General features: G+C 44.3%; 1 protein-coding gene across 2 annotated transcripts in view; it reads right to left on the bottom strand.

Annotated features, from left to right (window-relative positions):
* The window catches only part of Scfd2 (sec1 family domain containing 2), a 247815-nt gene that overhangs the window by 26620 nt on the left and 198705 nt on the right, over positions 1-22490 (bottom strand). For both annotated transcript variants that reach the window (XR_008722761.1, XM_055629303.1), the window contains exons 6-7: positions 14627-14772; positions 3024-3158 (exon numbers count right to left, since the gene is read on the bottom strand). Coding sequence is in view for 1 of the 2 variants with exons in the window: in XM_055629303.1 (XP_055485278.1) it covers positions 3024-3158; positions 14627-14772 (281 nt within the window). In the remaining variant the exon portion in view is untranslated. The remainder of the gene's footprint in view (positions 1-3023; positions 3159-14626; positions 14773-22490) is intronic.

The following is a 22490-nucleotide window of genomic DNA, read 5'->3' as shown; positions in this document are numbered from 1 at the left end:
AATACAGCCAGAGTGGCACACAGGGCCAGCGCCACTCTTTTCTGCACTCTTTCTGCTACACGCTCTGCGGCTCACGCCATGCTTCCTATGGTGTGACTGTGGCCCTGCCTCTCTGTGCATTTATTTTCTCGTCATGTCTCCAATCTAGTCTCATCTTATACATCATTGGCAGACTGCCTCTGGGTCAGCCCAAGTCAGCAGGAAATATCTCTGAGTGCAGAGAAAGGACTCACCAGAGGCACAGCAGCATCTCCCTTCCAACTCAAGTTAAAAATTGAGAATGCTCCCATTTGTACAACGGTCGTCATGCGTGGGAAGAATTCCCGTGCATGACTTTATTTCATCTAGTTCTGCCTTTTGTTTCTTTCTGGGTCAGTACTAACAAGTCTTGAGTGAGAAATTAGGGAACAGATTCCGGAGCTCAGGGCAGTGAGTGGCCAGAGGCCGGGGCAGCAAGTGCCCCTGAGGATTCAGATGAAGATGTAATGTTCAGGAGTGACACATCTGCAATGCATGGATTCCTTCTTCCCATGAGACCAGGGCCCATGGCCCAGAAGAGTAGTCTGAGGAATGGCAGGTGTCCTTGCGCCCTGCATGGTCTCGCTCATGTCAGTGGTGCTGTGACCACGCCAGGCAGAGACCTTCACGAGCTGCACCGACTCAGGAAAGGGAAGGCAGCTGAGGAATCCTGCAGAATAGCAGAATTAACAACACAGAATGTTTACCTTCCAAGGACACGCCTGGCAGACTGTGGGCCAGGGAATGCTGTGGACAGGCAAGTGCTCTGGAGTGGGGATGACCACGGGAAACATCCTGGAGCTGTCATTTACAGTACGCTCTTTGGGAATCACATGAGAATAGGAGAATGAGACAAAATTCCAGGCTTTCTGGAAATTTGCATTTACTGCTTAGCCACGTGAGGCCTCAGTTTCCTCACTGGGCAAAATGAGGATAAGGATAGGACCTGCCTCCTAAGGACCTCATGCCACGAGGATGGACAGGAGGGTGGATGGAAAACATGCTGGCTAACTGGCCCACAGGATGGTCATAACAACTGTGGGTGGGAGGCCTGGACACTGTTCGCACCACCTGTGAGTCAATCTGTACTCCACCTCCTTCCTTCTTGGCAGGCATTGGGGTAGAATGGAGGTCCTTCTGTCTACTTTTGCCTACTTCTCAAACTAGCTTTTGAGATGTTATAGCAGCTGGGAGAACACAAATTCTCCCCTTAAATCTACTCCCTCTAAGGTCAGCTGGCTGCTGAAAAGGAGTTCCAATGATGGGGCTGAATATCCCACTTCCCATGCTGACCCATTAGAGTCTCAAGCTCTCATGGCAAGACCACATAGGAGGAGGAATGGCTGGGTGCAGGAAGAGAGAGAGAAAATACTCTATAGCACTCACAGGGGTAACATTCAAATATGACAGCTCTTGAGTCACGGCACACTGACAGAAAATGCACCTTGGGAGCCAACTGGCAACTAACATCCTAGTACAGTCCATGGCTGCCACTGGATGTCCCAGCTTGTGCGGAGGTCCTTCAGTGCAGAGGGTTAGACAACGCGTCTATCCCAGAAGTTCTTGCTGTTTTAAATTCTCTTCTTTTCCTTCCTTCTTTCCTTCCTTCCCTTCCTTCCTTCCTTCCTTCCTTCCTTCCTTCCTTCCTTCCTTCCTTCCTTCCTTCCTTCCTTCCTTCCTTCCTTCCTTCCTATGGTGTGACTGTGGCCCTGCCTCTCTGTGCATTTATTTTCTCATCATGTCTCCAATCTAGTCTCATCTTATACATCATTGGCAGACTGCCTCTGGGTCAGCCCAAGTCAGCAGGAAATATCTCTGAGTGCAGAGAAAGGACTCTTTCTTTCTTTTCTTTTCTTTCTTTCTTTCTTTCTTTCTTTCTTTCTTTCTTTCTTTCTTTCTTTCTTTCTTTCTTTCCTTCCTTCCTTCCTTCTTTCCTTCCTTGCTTTCTTGCTTTTTTAGCAAATGGCCACCAGGAAGAGCTACTCAAGACAGAGGGTCAAACAGTTGGCCCAGCAACTCTGGGCTTAGTCTCAGCAAAGGAGCCCTGGACAGTTTAAGAAGCTGAACTGCATTGCTTTATTAAGAAATAAAGAAAGAAAGGGAAGAGAAAGAAACCAAGCAGCCAGGGATTAGTTTAGAAGCTGCTGGTACTGGGGAACAGCAAAACAAAGGGTAGAAAGTTGCTCCAGCCAATTTACTGCTTGGTCTCCAGTCTGAAGCCTGGCGCCTGTCCTCTCTGGGTTTTGGAATGGGCCTGTTTTCCTGGAATATGCTTTTATTGAACTCCGAAAGGCTGGATCTTTTATGCAGATTAATTCATGATTTCAAAGACTCTTTGAAGCTGGCGAAACATTCTGTTATTTCCAAGAGTTATTACTGCTAAAATACGGGCATAGCCTGGGAGGTCAGTCTGCAATCTTGTTTAGATACTTTTAAATTTAGAAACTTTACAGCGGCTTAAAAATAGATCACATTTGTGTACTTTTCACCCTCCTTTCATCCCTATTTCAAGGGTTACTCAGTCATTCTGACCTATGGCAGACATGAGCCAGAGGAATTTAAGGAGTCTTCTGGACCATGGCAAAAAGCAACTCTAAAGGAGTCTTGGGAGTGATACTAGGAGTATGCAGAGCTGCTCATTATCCTACAGAGTAAGATCTAGAATTAAGAGTAAGGGCCTCCCCTAAGCCCAGAAAACAGTAGTGTGCACACTCACATTGGTAACAAACGGCTCACGTGTGTAAACGCTTTCCAGCGGTGCTCTTTAGGATGCCTGTCACCCCCACTTAGGGTGTAGGTGTTGCTGGGGAAAGACCCAGACTCAGGTCCAAAGAGGCTGCAGGAGGCTGTGAGCCCAGGCTGCACAGCACCAGCGGTCAGCGCAGAGCCCCTTGATTGTAGACATTGTCTCCCTGGCCCTGGGCGGGGCTAACGGTGTGCCAGCATTTCCATGCTCAGCAGAGGGAACAGGTGACATTCAGGATGACCCCTTCATGGGTCCTTACCTTCATGAACATGCTGAATCCAGTTTTAAGGAGATCAGTGAGGCCTGAGGACATATGTTCAACATCAATGGGATCTGGCTTCTCAGGATTAAATATTTCCTCCACAATCTGCTTCAACAGTGGCTTATAGGACGCCTGGAAAGACAGACACTGTGCTGTGAGGGAAATCCCTTGTTTTGCTGTGTCTACAGTCAGTTTTATCAACATCAAAGGAAGTAAAGCAAATTTAGTCAGATACTGAGCAATGGCTATGCTTTTGTGTGTGCAAGGCTATAAAACAACCTTGAGACTTTAAAAAATATTTTTATTAATTCTTTGAGAATTTTAAACAATGCATTTTGATCATATTTACCCACCTTCTCCCCTTAACTTCTTCCAGATCTGCCATCTTCCTACTTCTCTAACTTTGTATCCTTTGTTTTTTTTTTTTTTTTAATTTAACACCACATGGTTTCTGACTCACACTCATGCAGTGATCTAGAAATGCCCTGCTTCTCTATTCTACAACAACATGTCCCTCAGCAGAGGCGCAGTCACAGCAGGACCAAATGCTCGATCTAGATTTAAAGTGACAATTCTTTGTAGGAAGGATGAGAGGAAACAAAGTCTTGTCATGTGACATAAACAAGAAGATGGTCTCTAAACATTCTTAGACTCATCCCCTCCACTAGGAATGTGAGTGTTTTTTTACAATGGCTGTCAACATCCAAGCTCCTCCCTCCTTGCTCCACAGAGCTCAACTCCATGTATGACTATGTCAGAAAAAGAGGCCGAGATGACAGAAGGAATCTGACCCTGGCTGGAGTGGGAACTGGGTCGCAGAGCACAGAGCCATCTCTGTAGAATAAGGGTGATGCTAAATTACAACTCCTCTCCTTTGATGGATGGGCTGAGCACTTTCGTTCCTGTGACTGAAATATCCCTGCAGGCCCATATTTAGTTCTGTCTGGAGGTAGCTGTCTTACTGACCTCTTTCCTGATTTCTTGCTGGAGAGTCCTTCCTGCCTCTTCTTTTTCCACAGACTGGACCACCTTCCTCTCAATCCCACTGCTATTGCTGCCGACCCAAACTCATCTAGCAGTGCATCTGGGGTGTTTAGTGCACAGGCACAAGTGGCGTTGCCCACCCCCCCTTTCTCAGCCATACCACTCCAGGAAAGCCAAGTTCTAACAGGGGGCTGCTGAGAGGCAGTTTGTCTTGAGCTCTGTGTAGCTCTACACGGGGTTAAACACAAGGTACTGTAGTCATGGTTACGGATATGTCACTGTACTGGCCTCATCTCTAGCCTGTCTTTGCTTTTCTTACAGGAATCCTAAGTTATTTTTCCATATTCCAAGTCTCTCAAAATATCTCAGAAGTGAAGCAGTGTATGGGCTATCAATATCACGCCTCACCATGTGTCTGGGAGGGCCAGCGTTTGCTCAGTGGAAGATCCCAGCTCCTTGATACTTTCTGATCAGTGGGACCATTGTACACGGAGAAATCTCGTGATTAAATGATCATGCTGGGTGAGCACTGGGCAGGAACATTGATAAGGGAGAGATAAAGCTGTGGGCCAACCCTGCTCAATACTAGAGGAAATCAGATTAAAGTTACACCAAGATAGGTTTTCTTTTAAAGTTTTACTTTATTTATGTGTATATGCTTTCAGAGGTCAGTGTGGGGTGTGTGTATGATTCCCTAGAGTTATAGGCATTTGTGAGTCAACTGACCAAGATACATTTTAAAAGACTCAGACTGAAAGAAACCCGGAAGTCTGAAAACATATGCTTTTGACTTGGCCATGTGGTATCAGGCACTCACAGGCTGGTCGAGAGCAAACTGTTTTAATAGATGCAGAATGTAATTTGGTGGCACCTATCTAAACTCAAACTGCACTCCTAGCAATTTATTTTTCGGTTAATGTTTGGAAATGTGTTTGGAAAGAGCCATTTATTATTTGAAGTAAGGAAAGATTAGAAGCTACTGTCTTAGTCACTGTTCTATCGCTGTGAAGGGACACCATGACGATGACAAAAGGCATTTAACATATAATATTATATAAAAACGCATATAATTGGGACTTGCTTGAGGATTCAGAGGTTTAGCTCATTATCATCATGATAGAGAGCACAGTAACATGCAAGCATCTATAGTAGCTAAGAGTTCTACATCTGGGTCTACAGGAAGCAGGAAGAGAGAGAGATGTTGGTCCAGTCCAGTCGTGGACATTTGAAACCCCAAAGCCCACCTCTAGAGACATACTTCCTCCAACAAGGCCACACCTCCTACGCCCAGTCTCTAGGGAGTGGAGCACTCCTCAAAGACCAAGCATTCACATCTATGTGCTAATGGGAGCCAGCACAGACACTCTCGTTGCTCAACAACAGGGAGCTGTTTAGTAAGTGAGGAGCAGCTCCACGGGAGGAACAAGAAACGTTGGGAACAAAGGGGGGTGTGTGTGTGACAAGGCTGACAACAAGATGTGTGAGTGAAAAGTGAGGAAGGCGTGTGTGTGTGACGGGCTAGCAATTATACAAAGTTGCGCTGGGAATATGACAGCTTGTAGATGCTGAATATGAAAAAACAAATTGAGGGCTACACACACCCGTCTCCAGCAGTGAGTGAGGGGCGGTGGGTGCTGGGCCAGGGACAGAGGCAGCCGAGACTTTGTGTTATGTCGCTTTTAGTTTTCCTAAAGCAACCCATCTATACAAACAGCTCTCTTTTTGCTCATTAAAAGCTAACAAAAAGCTAAAATGTTAATCCTGGGCTCGGGCAGGATTTGTAGCAGGTATTTGTTTTCTTTTCTCTCTATATTTTTCAAATTAATAAATTTACTTATGGTTTTGTATAATAATCTAATAAACATTTTAAGTGAATAAAAAAAAGGCTTTTGGTTTTATAAACACTTTGCATCAAGTAAATGGTTTGGAGAGCTTGCTTTTTTCCCATCAGAGCCCTTCTGAACATCTTCTCTTGGATGTTCAATATTTAAAGCTCTTCCTTCATCAGAGTCCTTTGGCCAATACTCAACTACCTCAAAAGCACGGCCATCCAAGAGCACACAGCTTCTTCCCCAGTGAGGGAATTAGTTGGGTTTCCCTTTGCTGTGACTAAAGGCTGGCCAGAGGCAACTTGTGGTAGGAAAGGCTGAGTCTGTCTTACAGCTTAGGGGATCTGGTCTGCAGGCAGAGAGGCCTGTGGGAACGGGACAGATGAAAACAAAGTGAGTCTCCTGGGGTCACTTGCTTGGCTATCCCCTTCTCCTCCCTCTTTCACTCCATCTGGTACCTCCGTCTGAAGGATTGTGCCGCATTCAGGTGGGTCTTCCCTACTTCCTTGGCTAGTTTTCTCTAGAAAAGCCCTTACAGACACACCCATAGGTGTGCCCCATTAGTGCCTTAATGCTTAATAAAAGCCAATCATGTTGGCTGTCATACTTTCTTAATCATTACAGTAGTAGACTTGGTTTTCAGGTGACAAAAAGATTTCCTCCTGGTTGCTGTACAGCTGGGGGTAGCTGTATTTCCAGTTCTCGGACAAAGAGATGAAACAGAAGGATGATGTGTGGCTTTCTTGCTTTTTAATTCATGCCTTTTAAAATGGAAACATCCTTCTCTTCAATTTCTCTGTTCTGACGCATCAAACATGGAAGTGATGCTTGGAGCTGCAGCAGTTATCTTGGAAGACACTCCTAGAGCAGAGACTGGAAACACTGTGGTGAGGCCTACGGGGCTGCTACAAGCATGGCACAGGCAGTCTAGCAAGGACCACTTCCCACAAAAAATAAACTTTGTACGTATAAGCCACTAGTCTCCAGATCACTGTTACTTACAATTGAATGACATGATACAAAGCGTGAAGGTAAAAGACAGAAAGGGACATTCCTTCCTTTGAAGAGCTAATAGTTATTTGTTAGGCTGGTTTATATAAAACTGGCTATATGAAGCGACTTGAACCAGGTCAACAGAGAAATACATACAGGCTGCCACACTGAGGGAAGAAAATGTACTCTATGGCCCATACAAAATAGAGTAATTGTTGCCATCCATAGGGTCTTGCCTATCATAGACAGGAAGAACAGTCGGGGAGGGCTCAGACCTGGGTCAGGGTTGTTCCACCTCAAGTGGAAGCACTACACTACGCGGTCCTCTCTCCAAGGCATAGTGTGCTAGAGTGAGGGCTGTTCTCAGGATTCTAGAGATCCTAGCATGGGCTGGGGGGCTGGTAGGAGGTATAGAGGGTTTAGGGAAATGATGGGTGCTCATGGATGGATCTGTCTCTCCACCCTCCTCCCTCTCCTCTCCTTGGTCTTCGTTCTGCTCTGCTGTGAGCTTTGTCACATCAACACCAGATAGGAAAACACCCAAGCTGTCTGCTAAAATAATAAAGTAAAACAAGACAGAAAAACGAAAAGAAGGTATTTTGGGGAGAACTGTTTTGAGTAGAAAGCAGTACTTGTACTTCACCTGCCTGGTAAGCACATTTAAAGTTTCCCAACAGGAGCTCTGCTGATGAGAACGAGTCCCTCCCCTCCTGGAGTTAGCGGCTTTGACTGTCTTAGCACTTTCTCCTTTGTGAGGCACCGCTCACTTCTTAGGCAGGGCCTCGGAAGGTGACAGGCAGGGCTTCTCTAGCGTGCCGCCCACATTTTCCTTAGGGGTACAGAGCGGCTGTGCAGTCTACCTCAGCATTAAGCAGCTCCTTGCTTGTAGTTTCTTCTCTGCTTTTGTCACAACTCTGAGGAGCTACAGGGTGGGGTGGGGTCTGTGTTTGGCAGTCTCCTCACTCAGGGACCTACGGTCCCACAGTGAGTGGTTTCAGTATTCCTTGGGTTTGCAACCCTGTGCTGGAGACTGCCGCCTCACCTGAGGGCAGGTCAGAGAGGAAAGGGGGCAGGATGCACAGAAACATGTTCCTGCCTGGCCTGAGAATCTATCACTTCCATCCATAATTCACTGACCAGAGTTGGTCACAGGTCCACAGCTACCTGCAAGGGAATCTAGAACACGTGCTCTTGATTGTCCCCAGGAGGTAAAGGAAATGGGGTTCAAGATCATACAGCATTATCTCAGCCATGGACACGCTAAGGACTGAGATGCAAGTGATTCCCCTCTCTCCTCACTTGCCTGTGTGGGCAGAGGGTTATTAAACCCTTTGTGCCCTCTACAGAGGAATTTGACTTCTGCTTAACTTTCTGGCTCTGTTTCCCTGGCAACCTGATAAAGAAAGAATGTCAAACTAGGAGACAGGCAAGACTACTAATGGCAGAAATGACCCCTGCATGGAGCGTTACTATAGACTGGGAGAACTACAAATATCTGATAGACAGCTAGAGCTTTTGGGCTTCTCCAAGTCAGACGAATCTTGCATAATGATTGGGAGTGTTCCTTTGAGGAATGCTGGAACTATGGTGTTGTGGCTGAGAAATTAGCCCCTACAGGGTATGAGGTTTCCAAGCCAAGGGAAACCTCAGAACTGGAGTCAAACAGCCCCCAGGTCACTGTGTGGACTTCGAGGTGCCTCACGGTGCTCACAAGGACTGTCCCAGGGAAGTGAAGTGCCATTGCTCCTCTGACTGCCTTCTGGTTCTGGGCAGGCTGGCACTAGGGGGGCCGTCACCGTGGAACTCTCTTGCTGCTAGGCCAGAATGCACAGCACCCATGTTATGATTAGGGGAGTATGAAGATGCTATCATTTAAAAATCATATCAGATGGGAAAAAAAAACATTGAGGTCAGAATAATGTTTTAGTATGAAACATTAGTATATATGCCTTTATACTAATGCACCAATTGGGGAAAAAGAAAAATTATACATATATTTATAATAAAATATAAGTATATAAAAATAAATGTAATAAATACAAGTATAAAAAATTAGAATCAGTTTTCCCCAGGGGATTTCCCCTCTCCCAGCTTCTTGGTTAGGGATGGGACTTTGTGTCCACTGCAGTGTATTTTCAAGAACAAAGTGTGCTTTAAAATATCCTGCTCAAAGAAACTATGAAAAACAAACTACTTGTGTGTGTATCTTGTTAGTTCTGTGTAGAGATAAAGTGTGGTTGTGTTTGCAAGCCTGAGGTGAGCACCTGAGGAAGGGATCAGGTGCATAGCGACTTCTAACATGAAATATCATGGTCTAACTCCATCTTTGGATTTAGGTATCTGTTGCCAAGGGGACCTGAACTGGTAACAGCCCCACCCCATCGAGTTGTTGACTCTGCTCTGCTGGCTGGTGCTGGTGGCCGAAGCCCTAGGTCCTGCTTCAGAAGATGTATGCTTCTCTCTTTCCTACACATGATTCCATGCACCAACATCTTAGGAAAACTGGGCTCATAGAGGGTATCCAGCTTGTTTCAATCCAACATTGCATAGGAAAACATCTGTTTGAAATGCTGTGGCTTTGTGTGGCAATTCATGCCTTATTTATTTTGCTTTTTGTGATAATATGATTTTTCCTCTTTCATCTTCTTAAAGGAGAAATAGTTTGTTTGAAGATTAAAAAGTGTTTCAGTTTATCTATTAATCTATCCATCCATCCATCTTTCCTTCTATTCAGAAGTGAACTGTTCCTTGACATACTGAATGTAATCTTTTCAACTTCAATATGAAAACATGGAAGCCAAGTTTGCTAAAGAGTTTCCTTGAAATCACACTCCACTTAGAAGTGTCTTTAGGACAATGTCAAGCTTTCCAGTCCTCAGTTTAGTTCTGTCCTGTGCCATTTCTTTTTTTCCTCCCAAAAAGGCAGTTGAGCAGGTCTGGGGTTGGGTAGCTATTAAGAGAATTAGGAGGAAGAACACAGGTTGGCTTAGGATTTGCACAGCTGTTGGCCAGAGCTGGAGAGTGTTGACAAAAGAGATGGGGCCCAAAGACTGTTCAGAGAGCCTTGTTTCCCTGGGCAGGAGATGAATCAGTCTCCTTGGGCACTGGGGCTCAAGGAGACACTCTTGTTCAGCTGCCAGGGGCATGGAAGAAGGCCCACATCTGGTTGCACTGGCTCCAGATCCTCTTAGAGACTTATGCACTAACAACTTGTCATCATTCTGGAGGCAGATGACTTTTGACTGGAAAGGCCCGTGAGCTCCTTGCCCCTGAGACATTTGCTAATGTCCTCCTGATGCTGGAGCTGAGGCATATAGTACATCAAACCCGGTACCATGTGGGAAGGAACCTAGGAAAATGTGCAATGAGAAATGGGAGATTGTGAAGACCCAGGCCAGGCACCTGGGCAGCTTAGACGCCTACAGGGACAATCCCTAAACCCAACCTTACTACACAGGCAAATGTCAGCACTGGTTTTCCTCCTGGAGGGCCATGGTCTTGTCCTGGGGAGGCTGGTGTTAGTGGTCTGTGACTAGAGAGCCAGTGCACTCTTTAGGTATTGGATAGATAATATCAGAGGCCCACATTACTTTTACGGGCCCATTAAAAAGGCCTTCGTAGTTTTTTGTAACAGGAGGGAAAAAAAATTTACAGCTCAAAGCAATGTTCTAACCTAAAAATGTTGCTCTTCTGGAAGGCTCTTTATTTTTCCTGATGTTTTTTATCACAAGTACTCACAAAGTAAGTCCCATTTGTGTATCTGAGGCTATCACAAGAATTGGACTGGCATTAATTTTCCAAATTCTTAGGGCACCTTTGTGAGAGAGCATCCTTACAGAGGAGGAATTTGCCATGAAGAAGTAAAATGACTTGCTTAACCTCACACAGTAAGTAGTAGGCATAGCTGGGCTGTGAACCCAGGTTCTAGCATTTACCCAGCTGCCTGCCTATCCACCCAGAAGAGCAAGCACAAGCAATCCCCACAGGTCCATGGTGAGCAGGAGAGGCTGCTTCTGGTCATGTGCTATGTTCTTGCCATCAGGAACCTCCTTGTCCTTTAGCAATAGCCTCCTGCTCCCCATTTCTCACACTGTCCTGACTGGATCTCGCCCTGACTCCACCGGACTTCTGGATGTCCCAGATCTAACTCCTCTGCTTTTTCTAGAGATTTGATTGTTTCTTTAATAAATCATGTTTGCCTTCAAACGAATGGAGTGCTGTCTGCACTTTGCATATGAACCACAATTGAGCCAAGGGAAGAGGATAACGATTAAGTAAAAGGTGTCTCCATGCCAGCAGGGAAATGAATGACTCAGAGAGTTAGCATGGGTATGTCTGAGCAAGGGAGAAGGCATGAGGAAGGAGCCTGGTGCTGCAGTACCTCTAGACCTGGGGCAGCAAGGCCAGAGCACAGTGCAGGGCAGATAGGAACAGGAATCCAGGACAAGACCAGGGTTCATCCTGTCCTAGGTGTGTTGGGACATCTCAAATAGATTCTGTGAGGTGATAACATGTTCCTTATGGAAAGCACACATTTTTCCTGAAGCCATGGGACCAAACTCAAAATTGGAAAAAGGAACAGGCAGAAACCTGCCTAGTGTATCACCCAGCTTCCTGCTGCTGTGCAGAGAGGAGTCAGGAGGAAAGCTTCAGTTGGGTGCACAGCTTCTGAGTGGTGCGGCTGTTTTCCAGCTTGTGGTAAGGTGGTTCATTATGGCAGGCGTGTATGGTGAAAGAGATACTTACTTTCTGGTATCCAGAAAGTGGGGGTGGAGTGGGGCACATTCCCAAGGACCTACTTCCTTCAGTGAGGCTTTACCTCCTAAAGTTCCTATCTCTCAGTGGCACCATCAGTGGAGGATCAAGTCTATAGCACATTTGGGAACATGGAAGTCCAGACCATAAACCCTGCCAAATCCTATCTTCAAAGCTAGCATGGCTTGCCTCAGACTCTAGTCTATACCTGTACCTTTCCACTTATACTCATTTTGTATTCAGATATAGCTACTGACTGTAATAAAGCCTATGGGTTACACTGAAGATGCACCCCACAAATGTTTAATGAGCACCTCCTATGCATAAGCCACCTCTGTAGACACTCAGGGTGTGACAGTGAACAAAACTGTAGAGAGAATGTCTTGTGTATTGTATAGATGCATTGCCTGTCAATTAAAATACCTATGGCCTATAGGAAAGGATAGAATAGAAAGTGGGACATCCGGTAGGCAGAAAGAATTTTGGGATAGAGCCAGATGTGGAGATTTGCTGGGAAGATGTGAGGAGGACAAAGTCATGGTACCTGAGCAGAGGTAACCAGCTGCATGGCAGAATGTAGATTAGTATAAATGGGTTATTTTAAGTTATGAGCTAGTCAAAGAAGAGCCTAGCTATATGGCTTAGGTATTTGTAAATATATTTTGAGTCTCATGAGTCATTATTCCAGGAGCTTGGACCCTAGAAGAAGAACCCTTCTACACAAAACACATCAGAATTCTTTGTCCCTCACTGGACACACAGCTGTAACTTTAAATTCTTTAAATTAATGGCAACTTGAAAAAGCAAAAACTTGTGAAAATGATCCATAATCCTGTCTACAGAGTTTGCTCTGGGTAAACAGAGGAGGATTTGGTCTCAGAGATGTGACTTGCCCGATGTCACACAGTAGGAGGTACAGCATTCTTTCTTGTCCTTCAGTCTCTTATCACCTCCCACAAATCTGTTCATTACATTTTCCCATAAAATTTAAAAGATTTACTAAACATAAACTTCTATATACTCTTTATTATGTATTCTGTTATATAGTTTATAAAATTATAATAATGTTTCACAGAGAGCTCCATCATGTTTTTTATCCCCCAAAGCTGGAAGTCCCCAGGAAGTAGAGCCTGAGACAAGGATTCAAAGGAAGCTTATGGACAGTAAACTTGCTTCTGTTTCATTTATTTTTCTTTCTTCAGCTGTAGAGAATTCACTGCATTTACATTATTACTAATTAAATCTTCACAGTTGCTCATTCATTACTCCACTTCTCCCCATTTGTCACTTGCCAATATTGTTAGGGAGTTCTGTTATGTATGTTGTTGTCACTGGCTTACTATGAGGGGAAGTATATGTAACATGGAAAGCTTCATTTCCTGAAAGTCATGATGACTGCAGAATAGTCCTGAGGCCTGGAGAAACAACAGCACTGGCAGTAGGGAGACAGAGCCCGGGTAGCTCATCAGTATCCTTATCATACCCATGATTTATAGCTAATGTGTGTTTATGTGAAGTTGGCCAAGTCGGTGCCCCACGATGGTCATAAAGTAGAAAAGACCTCATTAATTTTGTGGGTTTTTTTCTTTGAAAACTAGTGTAACCATTCGCCTTTTGACATTCTCTGGTTTAAAGTTCATCATGTGACACTGGTTTCAGCATGTCTTTTGGAACTAGTCTACAAAACAGTACTTTTTTTTGAAATGATTTTTTTTTTTTTAATGATAAGATTACATATGTTTGGTGTTCTGAGTGACTTTATAGTCTGTGGTGGTGGTGTTCTCAGATTAAAAAAAAAAAAAGATGGGAAACTCTGTTTTGATGCTGAGTGCCAAACACTATAGTCTTGGTATCTTGGTGGTGACTTTGGATGATTATCATTACCATTAATCAATAGTTCTAGAACCTTCCTGATAACCAAGGTACATAGAGGAGGCTTTGTGTTGGCTGCAAAGACTGTCATCTGCCTGTGGCTACTATGTACACTTCCTTTCAGAATTCAGGCCAATGCTTCTCTGGCCTCCTTACTGTGTGAAGCAGAGAGGAGAGTAAGGCCAGGAGTGTTCATCAAGGGTCAGCTACTGTAGGAACACACAGGAGATAGAATTAGGTTTCTGCTGGGTATTCTAATGGGAACATTAGCTTATAAAACTTACAGTTTTATACATGCACTTTAACAGTCAGCACCCTGAGATGAGTTCCTCATGCTGTCATGGCTTCCTATCGTGGCACATTAAACTAACCAAGAAGCCACAATAGATAAGTAGATTTTACCAGAGACCGGGAGGAGAGGATTACAACAGCCATACTCAGTGATCTTTCCCATGAACGATACTTGATATTTTATGAAAGCTCATGATTGCCATCAGGATTCTTAGTTCTGACTCTACACTGACCATGAGAAACTCTCAGGCTCCACAGTACCATGTGCCTTGACTCCTTGTAGTTCCCTTGGGAATTCTTGCATGGTCTTCCATTCAGGGTTTCAGAGCCCCTGTCCTTTGATCTTGGGTTGTCATATCATCTTTCTACTCAATGGTCAGTAAAAACATTCTTTGTATGTTCTCCTACTGTCCTTAGAAAGCAGCAGGAAAATTTTATTAGCAGTTGTCCCCTCTGTCACCAACTTCCTTTTTCTTTAAATACTTGCTTTATTTTGGTTGCTTATAATGTTGAATAACTGGTAGAGGTGGTAAATTCCGACTGTGTAAAGGCAGTCTCTCATTTGGAACCAACAGCAGTTGGACCCTAAGGAAATACCTTGCCTCAGGCTACAGACTATAGCTGAGACAGACACATGGCTATAAATGGATGATTTCCAATGCTGTTTCCACCAGCTACATTGTCTGAGCCACAAATGAACTGAGAAGCTTTTAGACTTAGTGGAGCCCCAAATGGTCCATTAAAATGGAACTTGAGATTCCATCCAGAATGAACTATTTATTCTAAAGGGGCAGAGGGGAAACTTCCTTGTGGCCTGTATTCTCTGAGTCCTAAAACACAGCAAGACAAACATGCAGTGAACTCACGTACACTCACCTGATGGGTATGATTTCCAGGAATATACACAGACTTAAACTGTCTCATGTGGTTCCTAGCTCCAGCGATCTCCCGGAGAGCCATGAAGACATCATTCACAGCAATTTGGGATTTGGGAAATGTCAGGTTAATTGCAGAATCACAGCCTGAAATAGTCCAGAGATATTTTCATAAATGAGCAAATCCTTAAATTAAGTTTTTCTCTTGACAGCTTGAGTTCAGTGTAACAGTCTAGAATTCCTTTAACCCCATTTTCCCCTAGCTGTTCACTAACTGGGCTGTTTCGTCATCCATGAGTAATAGGATATGATGAGTGTGAATGCTTTTGATAGAAGTGGGACTCGGAATTGCCTGGCACCACAGCCACTCACCCCAGTCACTAGACTGCAAAGGCTTCATGGGAAACAGGCTCCTAGGAGCATCGACCCTCAGACACAACCTTGGGAAACCAAGAGGAACACAAAGGAAAATGGAAGTGAGTGCTGTGATGAAACCTTTGTCTGGACTCCACTGACAGTTCCCAAAAGGTCTGGTAGCAAGATGGAGGAAGATGACAGAGCCACAATGAGAGTGGAACCAGCAAGGATGGGTGAGTTCAATGTGGCTGAATGTGCTAAACAAGATGCCAGGACCATTTAAAGGGATACAGCTTAAGCTAGTAAAAACAAAACAAAACAACAACTAAAACCCAAAGATGAAATCACTCTCACTGATTGACCACTCTTCTTTTACGCACCCACTTAGAAGAGAAGTGATCAATGGACACATTGAGAACATTCAGCTTTGGTTCATAGATGCCAACTCATCACCTCTCATGTGATCCTGTGAAGTCACAGGTATAATTCCTCCCCTTTAGAGCATGAGGACACTGAAAGGTAGGACTAGGGACTCCTGTGAGTGAGTAGGCACTGCCATGACTTGCCATGTCCACTCCGTCACCCAGGCCTCACCTGTTGGTAGTGCCTGTGTGCTCTGCTGTCTATCTGGACACCTGCCCGCTGCCTACCTTTGTCTGTCTCTGAATCCATCTCTTCCTGTCTAGGCTTTCTCTGTTGTAGCAGCTTGATGGGCCTTCTTCACACGGGAAGGCTAGAAGTGCTGGGTACTATGTATTCACAGAAACAACCCCCGCTTGCTTTCTCTCCTCTTATGGGAATAATTCTGAGTGATGGCCTCCACTGAGATTCTGAGGGGGTCAGCAGTCCCGAGCCCCAGTTGCCACACAGGAACTTGTTCATTACCATCATCCTCCTTCCTTCACCAGAGCAGTCAGTGATCAGACACAGGCAGCCTAATCCACACCCTGACCTAGGCTGTAACCCTGACAGCAACTTTATTGACATGTGATTCACATACCATGTACTTCTCCATTTAAAGTGTCCACAACCCAGTAGCTTTCTTTTATATTCACAGACTCCAACCAAACTCCACAGTCAAGTTTTGCACATCTTTATCACCTCAACAGAGAACTCCAAACCTGTCACAGGTACTCTGGATTCTTCTCTTTGTGTCCACCAGTCTGTTCTCTGTCTCTATGGATTCACAGACCAGACATTTCAACAGACCATAGAATATGTGGCCTTTTGCAGCTGGCTTCCTGCATTCGCCTTGTTTTCAGGGTTCATTCATTCACCTCTTCATTTCTTTTTACTGCATGGCTAAAGTACATTCTACTGTATGGATATACTACAGCTCACATGTCTGTTCAGGTACTCAGGATTTTCAAGCCTGGAAACTTTAGAAGGAAAATAAAGTTTTTCAGTTGGCAGGTGCTTAGGTTGTGTCTGTCTCTCTGTTATCATGATAATGCTGGTAGTTTTGCACAGCCAAGTTTTCATGTGGACATGCACTTTTATTTCTCTTGTGTGCACTTACTGGCAACTCTGTGCTAACCTTTTGAAGAATGCCAGATCTACACTGCTTTCCAAAAAACTCACTGCTTTCCCACCAACACTCAGAGGGTTTCAGTTTCTCCACATCCTTGTCAATATTTACAAATATCTATTTATTTTAAGCCATAGCTATCCAAATGCCTATGAAATAAGGAGATACTTGTCAATGTTGATAATCAAGAAAATTGTTTTTGGAAGGGGGAGGGAAAGTTAAACTAGAAAGGGATGTGTCTAGCATACACAGAAGAATTCAAAGGATCCCAGCTGATACTCAGAGAGAGCTGGCATGCAAGTGGCTGAGCCCATATTCTTAATCAATGTGTGACACTTAAGAGTGGGAAAATTTTCCTGATGTTTCCTGGTTTCCACAAATGGCTGACTTGTTGCCATTAATAAAAACAAACAAACAAACTGTGGCATGGTGGTTTGAATGAAAAATGCTCTCAATAGGCTCAAGAATCTGAACACTTGGTCCTCCATTAGTGGCACTGCTTGGGAAAGATGTGGAACTTTTAGGAGGAAGATCCTGGCTGATGGAAGTATGTTATGGGGAGGGAGAGCTGTCTTGATGAAAATGTGACCAGCTAGCTTCCTATTCCTGCCACTGTGCCTGCCTGCTGTTATGTTCTCCCTGCCATTATAGACTCTATTTATCCCTTTGTAACCATAAGCCAAAACAAACCCCTTCCTCCCTAAGTTGCTTTTGGTTATGGGATTTTATCACAGCAGCAGAAAAGTAGCTAATACATAGTTACACTAGTTTTGTTAAAATAAAATACTAGAGGCTGGGAACTTTATAAAGGTACAAAGTTTCCATCATAATCTTAGAGGCGGAAACCCAAGATCTGCTTAGCCAGTGTGAGGAGACGCTCACGGCACTGTCACAGTATGGTGTCATGATGAGAGAAGGTGTGAGGGAGAGAGATCACATGGAGAGACAGAAGTAAAGGTAAAGAGAGGCCAGTCTTATTCTTTTCACAACTCACTCTTTTTAAGACTTTTTTTTTTTTTTTTTTTTTTTAAAGAACCAGAACTGATCCCTTCTGGGGAGTTTCAGTGACCTGCTCACCTCCCAATGTGTCTCATCTCCTTACGGTTCTACCACCTTGTCATAGGAGCACTCTGGGGATTGACTTTCCAGCACAGGACCCTTTGGGGACAGAGGAAAAGGCCAGTATGGGAAAGCCTCTTTGTGTTGAGTACACGTTGTGCATGGAGGACCCCAGTGGGAGTGAGAGTGGGGTTAGAAGGAAGCTGATGATGAGAAAACAAGAGTCCGCACAAACTCCTTGGAACAATTCCATGCCAAACCTAGTGGAAAGGGGGAAATGTGTAGTGTTCTGAGACGTATGCCTATAACTTCTTCCTGAATCCTGAAACGGGTCAAAGCTAACAAATGCTGGGCTGCAGAGAGTCAGAGAGTGGAATAGCCTCATACCCTGCCTGCCCTTGGCACTGTAGCTTCTAACTGAAACAACACACTTATGTGTTATTCACTGACCAACAAAAGAAGGAAGGAGGATGTGGATTTTCATTCATTAATGAGAGTTCTTTCTGTTAACTCATGTAAGGTATTCTCTTTGTCTTTCTGTCATCTATCTACGTATGTATGTATGCATCTATCTCTCTAATTCATCATTTTAGATTATCCAATACCTTGTCAAGAAATGATGGCATGAAGACAAAGAGAAACAGCTTTAGCTCTATTTTTTTTGAGACAGGGTTCCTCTGTGTAGCCCTGGCTCTCCTGGAACTTGCTGTGTAGACAGGCTGGCCTCAAACTCACAAAGATTTTGTCTGTCTCTGCCTCCCTAAGTGCAAGGATTAAAGGCATATGCCACCACCACCTGGAGACACAACAAGACTGGCTAGTAGACTAATGTTTTATATAATATAATTAATTTTCTATAGAACCAAAAAAGTCATTCAGTTTTCCACATGGCCCATTTTAATTTGGAGGAAGAATGAGTTAGGTGGAGTTTAGCATGAAGTCATCTACTAGACTGAAGATGACATTCTGAAAAGTCTAGACTATTTGGGGAACTTGTGCATTAGGCATCAAAGTTAAGCGAAGCTGTGAAAACACCTATGTTAAAGTCAACTACTGAACCCGCTGTTTAATAAAAGTGTGTATGGGTTAAACAGAACAAACTCAACTGAACAGCAGAAGCTGCTGGAAGGGAGACAACGTCCAAACTTTACCAATAAAATCAAACTCTCCTTCAAAACCTAATTATGTCTACTGTTCAAACCACCCACCTAGGGTAACATCTGTTCAAACTGCCAACCCTCTCCAACTTTCCTGTTATCTTCAGAGCAAGTGTCCTGGGATATGTGAGTTCTGGAGACAGTACTCAGAAGAATTTGCTTCTAATCAGTCTTTAGCCATTTTTCATACTTTTCTTAATTTTCGCTAAGCTTTATACTTATTTACCCAACATAGAGTAAAAGTTGCACACATAAAATCTTTCCAAAAGAAAGGTAAAAACAAACAAACAAACAGACACACAAACGAACCAGAATGGGACAAAACAAACAAACAAGCAGAAAAAAGAGCCTTTATCTTATTTTATATTGTTATTATTTCCCATATTAACAGCAATCTCTGTGTTCTCTGATGCTCACTCTAGTTGGCAGCCACGCTAAGAGGTTCATGCACATTAGCACATTTGATTTCTACAGAAAGCCAGTACTGGAGCATGGTGGACATTATTACCATTCTCACTTTGCAGATGGAGCAAGTGGGTCACTGAAAAGTAACACAAGGTCACCCCAGCAACCAGTGCCAAAGACAAGAGGCAAGCTCTTGCCGTCTCACTCCAAAGGTGGCTTACTAGCCACACTTCCTGCTTCCATTCATCTTAGGACCTTGTGACGGAATGAAAAATTAAAAATGCGCTTAGCTCATCTTCAGACTAAAGAAATTCTTTACAGTGGAGTGGTAAACGCCTTTCTTGCTGGGACGCCCTGAGATATAACTAGGTTTTAAAGGAGAGTTTGATTTTATTGGTATAGTTTGGACGTTGTCTCCCTTCCAGCAGCTTCTGCTGTTCAGTTGAGTTTGTTCTGTTTAACCCATACACACTTTTATTAAACAGCGGGTTCAGTAGTTGACTTTAACATAGGTGTTTTCACAGCTTCGCTTAACTTTGATGCCTAATGCACAAGTTCCCCAAATAGTCTAGACTTTTCAGAAAGTCATCTTCAGGAATAGACGTTATTGGATGGTTTGCAGCTAGACCCAGGTCCTTCCTTTCTGGCCACACAGGTGTGAGCCTTTCCCAGGCCTGCTGCATAGCCTCCTCTGAATCTGTGCTCTGTCAGGGGCCATATTCAGTTACTGCTAACACCCCCTGGATAGTCTGACCCATTAAGCCAGCTCATTTGATAACAGCATTTTTTTTTTTAAAGGCAACCCAAGTAATACAATTCTAGGTAACTCTCATTTAAATCCCTTAGTTAAATAGCTAATAAAACCGGCTTATGTCAGCCTTTAGCTGAGCATGTTCTATTTACTTCAGAGGCCTACCTCTTGATAAGGGAGGCTCCCAAACCCCTCAGGCACCACTGTGTTCTTCTAAGATGGGGGATGACTCATGTCCCCTCGATGTCTTTCTGCTGAGGGCTTGCGGGTCTCTTGGGCGGTGTCTAGTTACTCCTTGGAGTAGTTACACAAAGCTCCTGTGTTGCCACCCTCCCTCTTCTCTCCTCCCACCCTTCTCATTTACCCAAGGCTCTTCACTTCAGCAAGGGGAGAAGAGTGGTTTCCATAGCCCCGAACACTGCAGTGATGGCCTTTTCCAGCCATAACACTGTTCAAATGGAGGGAGGCTCAGATAGCTTAGCAGTCTCCTGGGATGGCTGAAATTGTGCACCATTCCTTGTGTGAAGTGGCTGAATTCTCTCTAGTTTTCTCAGGGACCAGGCTTTGGGCTCCCTGGTTCTTGAGATACCTTGTCACAAGATCCTGGCTTTTCACGCGCCCTTATTCCTTAGGCACTCAAGAAAGCGAAGCATCTCAGGTTGGAGGGCGGGCCAGGCTTGGCTGGAGCTGAAGTGGCCCTTAGGTCACTTCACACCTGTGTGCACATGCACTTACGCTGAGCAAACAAAAAGCATGGGCACTTGTGCAGTGGATATGCTGAAGAGAGGGGGAACGGCTAGGGCGGACTTGAAACTGCCCCCTATCTACCGATACTATGCTCCTTACAGGTCTAAAATTCCCTCAGACCCTTGAAACCTATCTGGGAACAATGAGAGTCAATGTATACATTCAGCCTGACCAAAAAGTAGTTAGTTCCCTTTCGGGTCTAAGCTGACCTCCTTGTGCTGCCCCGAGTGCTGAACACCAGCCCACTTTCTTGTTGCATCCCAGCCAGTGGGCACTCAGCAGGCTCTAAACAGCAGGGGCTGCCTCTGTGAGGCAGACAGAGGAAAGGTCATCTCAGGTCTGACAAGGCCAAAGAGGTCAGAGCACTGAGGGGTCATGACCTCTCTCATCCATCCAGCAGGCTGACACTCCCTTTTCTTTCTTTTGAAATGATTGCTTTTAAACATGGAGCCTTTTCTTGGAGTTCTCACTATAATTCTTGGCAAATGAAAACAAACTTAACAAAATGAAAACCAAATACACTTTGAAAATGACATGATGCCTGCCATCTTCCAGAAGTCTGAATTGTATAAAACAGCCCGTGAGGAGGGAGGTTCCTGGTAAGCAGGTAAGGCAAAGCACTGTCTGCAAGCATCATTAGGAGGGACAGAAAGAATGGGAATTGTTTAAGATGGGAATCATGTGAACCAATTTCTCATACGCTTACCGGTGGTCATTCATCTGCCCACCCGCCCATCATCCCAATACAACTGTATACACATGTTCATACCCATCCACCAAAGCACACGTACTCATGTTTATATCCACATGTCTCCACGCCCATACATGCACATGTATAACTTATTTAAATTAAAGGCTAGCTGTACGCATTTACTAATCTTTCAATGCCCTCGCTTTAGATACTTGTCTGCTGCACAGAGTTCTTTTCTCACAAACCATTAGTGTTATTAGGATTTCTAACTACCATGTAGTGGACCCATAAGCTAAAAAAGCACACAGCACTGTTGGGGGGGGGGGGCGGAATTCTTCTGGATTTTCATGTCTTACCCCTCAACTCCCACCCCAAACTTTTTACAGTTGCCTTGTTCGAACTTCAAAAGTGCTGTTTGAAAGTGACTCATCTTTAGAGTCCTTTGAAAGCATTCAATTAGGTTTGTCACTGAAGACAGCTTTTTAAAAACTTGCATTTCCTCAGCATGTAAAAACACTTCATTAAATCTTGCAGTTTGGTAACAACGGCTCGAGGACATGTCTAGTACGGCTTTTCAGAAGCTTCACCACCATCAGCCGTCCTGCACAGACACACAAAAGTGGCTGCAGACAAAGGGTGGCTGGAGTCTTGGCTTCCATTATATTTTATATAGGGGTTAAAGAATGTTCGTCACTCTTGTGAAGGGGTCAGGAGGGTAGTTAAGAATGTGTGAAATATATGCATACACACGTAAAACTATCCAATATTTATTATTAATGAAAAAATATACGTGTATTTCTGAGGTCCTGCATTTATGCTATCCAGGCATTCTACTGTGTAATCAATCTCATGTTTAATGATCTAGGATGGCTTTTAAGATCCTCTCACATATATAACTGCAATCTGGGCTGTCAGGCTTCGGGCCTTACAGGGCCACTTCCCTTCTTCATTGCCAAGCCCTGGAACTACAAGTGTGGCAGGGGCCTCTACACAAGTGTCCTGGAAATGACATAATATGTTTGTATGAGCAAATAAGGCTGCCTAATAAAATCCAAGCCAGAACTACCAATGCTGAGGTCACAAAGGGCTCAGATATAATTAGACACCCCAAGAGGCTTGTCTTCTGGAAGGCCTTCCACAACCTCCCCCCCCCCCCCCCCCCCCCCCCCC

Source organism: Psammomys obesus, unplaced genomic scaffold, assembly GCF_907164565.1.
Source record: "Psammomys obesus unplaced genomic scaffold, mPsaObe1.curated_primary_1811, whole genome shotgun sequence".
Lineage (NCBI taxonomy): Eukaryota > Metazoa > Chordata > Mammalia > Rodentia > Muridae > Psammomys > Psammomys obesus.
Note: the sequence above shows the minus strand (reverse complement) of the source record. Positions and strands in the feature narration are given on the sequence as shown.